Source organism: Ailuropoda melanoleuca, unplaced genomic scaffold (assembly GCF_002007445.2).
Source record: "Ailuropoda melanoleuca isolate Jingjing unplaced genomic scaffold, ASM200744v2 unplaced-scaffold11006, whole genome shotgun sequence".
Lineage (NCBI taxonomy): Eukaryota > Metazoa > Chordata > Mammalia > Carnivora > Ursidae > Ailuropoda > Ailuropoda melanoleuca.
In genome coordinates, this window is record NW_023179401.1 from 1 (window position 1) to 2,026 (window position 2,026).

Sequence of the window (2,026 nt, forward strand, 5' to 3'; positions counted from 1 at the left end):
ATATTCCACAAAAAAACAGGTCATCAAGGAATGTTTTCTACATTGAACAATATCCTTCATAGAGATCATACCATTTTCCTGGTATGCAAAAACACCTGCAGGCAGTTCTCACTTTAAATAGAATCATTTTTTTCTCAATCTTGCTACATTAATATGCCCTATAAAATGATGTTAGCTTTTCCACAGCACCTTGGAACATTATTATGTACCCTTGGCAGAAAATAAAAGCATGACTTTATCTCTGATCTGCTTGGTCTTCACTCCATAGACAATGGGGTTGAGTGCAGGTGGGATAACAATGTAGAGGTTGGCAAACATGATGTGGAAAGTGCGGGAGACATTGTGTCCAAAGCGATGGGCAAGGATGGAGAAAAAGGCAGGTGTATAGAACATGAGGATGACACAGACATGGGAACCACAGGTGCCAAGGGCCTTGTGGCGGGCATCCCGGGACGGGAGGCGGAAGACCGCACAGAGGATGAGGGTGTAGGAGACAGCAATGAGAATCACATCTGAGATGACCGTCATGATGGGAACACAAAAGCCATACCAGATGTTGATGGAGATGTCCGCACAGGCGAGCCGGGCAACACCTATGTGCTCACAGTATGTGTGCGGGATGATGCGTGTCCTGCAGAAAGGGAGACGTATGAGCAGGAATACAACTGGCAGGATGACGCAGAAGCTTCGAAAGGAGATGCCCACTGCAATCTTGCTGATGGTCTTGGGGGTCAAGATAGTGGTGTATCTCAGAGGGGAGCAGATGGCCACGTAGCGGTCAAACGCCATGGCCAGCAAGACGGCTGAATCTAGGACAAAGGTATAGTGGAGGAAGAACATTTGTGTGAGACACCCTGGGAATGTGATTTCTCGAGCCCCGAGCCAAAAGATACTGAGTGTTTTGGGAACACCAGATGTGGATAGGACGAGGTCAGTCATGGCCAGCATGGAGAGAAAGAAGAACATGGGTTCATGAAGGCTACGCTCCACCACAATGAGGTAGAGAAGGGTGCAGTTTCCCACGAGGGCCACAATGTAGATGACACAGAAGGGAATCCCAATCCACACATGGCATTGCTCCAGCCCTGGGATCCCCACCAGAATGAAGAGGCCTGGGTTGTCATTGCTCAGGTTGAAAACGATCATGGTAGAACACGATGACACAAGTCCCAGGCCCTGAAAACAGAGGGTAGTAGAGGATAGAGTTAGGGTCCCTTGAGTCACTCTCACTTCCAGCTACTCATCATTATTGACTCCTAAACATAAGGAGACCATATCAGTTATCCACAGTAGAACACCGTTGAAGAAAATATAGGCTGGTATTAAAACAACTGCAGGCAACTGGCATATAAACCAGGATCGTCTCAGATCCATGGAGACATAGAGTCATTCTACCTCAAGAGAATATATTCTTTCTTCTGGCCACCTCTGCTGATTTACACAACTTTTCCAGGCAGCCTTCCAGACTGGCTGCAATCACTCTTCTCGTGATATAGTTTCCCTCTGATACAAGTTCAAAAGGACAGAGTAGACTTTTTCATGGTCTGGTGGATTATATTTTACGTGACTTTATGGATATTGTTGATTAAGATCTACTTGGTTATTGAGTTCCGTTTTTTTGGCTCCCCGATGCCTGTAGCTCTTTGATTTAGAGGTGAACAAGTCTTCATTGCCGTCCAAAACCCTAATTCAGTGAAGAAGCATTAGCTGGAATCTACACTATCTGGATAACACGCGTAAATGTAAATTAGAAAAGTTTGACATAGCTAAAACTCACAAGCCGCTGTTCCACTAAAGGCAAACAAACAAAACATCATTTTTAAGCACTGTATACACTATACGGCTCCCCAATTTCCTTGTGAACGTATATACTGTTAGATAGACAAATGGACCCCAAGATACAAGCATACACCAATCCGTACTATCTCAGACATACTCGGTACGACTGAAGGGGAGTAGACTTCCTCTCAGACGTTTTACCGTCATATATTTACCCACAATTAATCCTACACAAACATGAACTCTT

General features: G+C 45.0%; 1 protein-coding gene across 1 annotated transcript; it reads right to left on the minus strand.

The window, feature by feature from the left end:
• Positions 1-201: 201 nt before the first annotated feature.
• Positions 202-1,158, minus strand: LOC100477749 (olfactory receptor 52H1). Its single transcript, XM_002926100.4, has one exon. The coding sequence runs from the start codon at positions 1,144-1,146 to the stop codon at positions 202-204; it is 945 nt and encodes a 314-aa protein (XP_002926146.2). The 5' UTR covers positions 1,147-1,158.
• Positions 1,159-2,026: the final 868 nt, after the last annotated feature.

Coding starts and splice junctions, on each gene's coding strand:
- LOC100477749 (XM_002926100.4), bottom strand. CDS start 1,146: ATGATCGTTTTCAACCTGAGCAATGACAACCCAGGCCTCTTCATTCTG.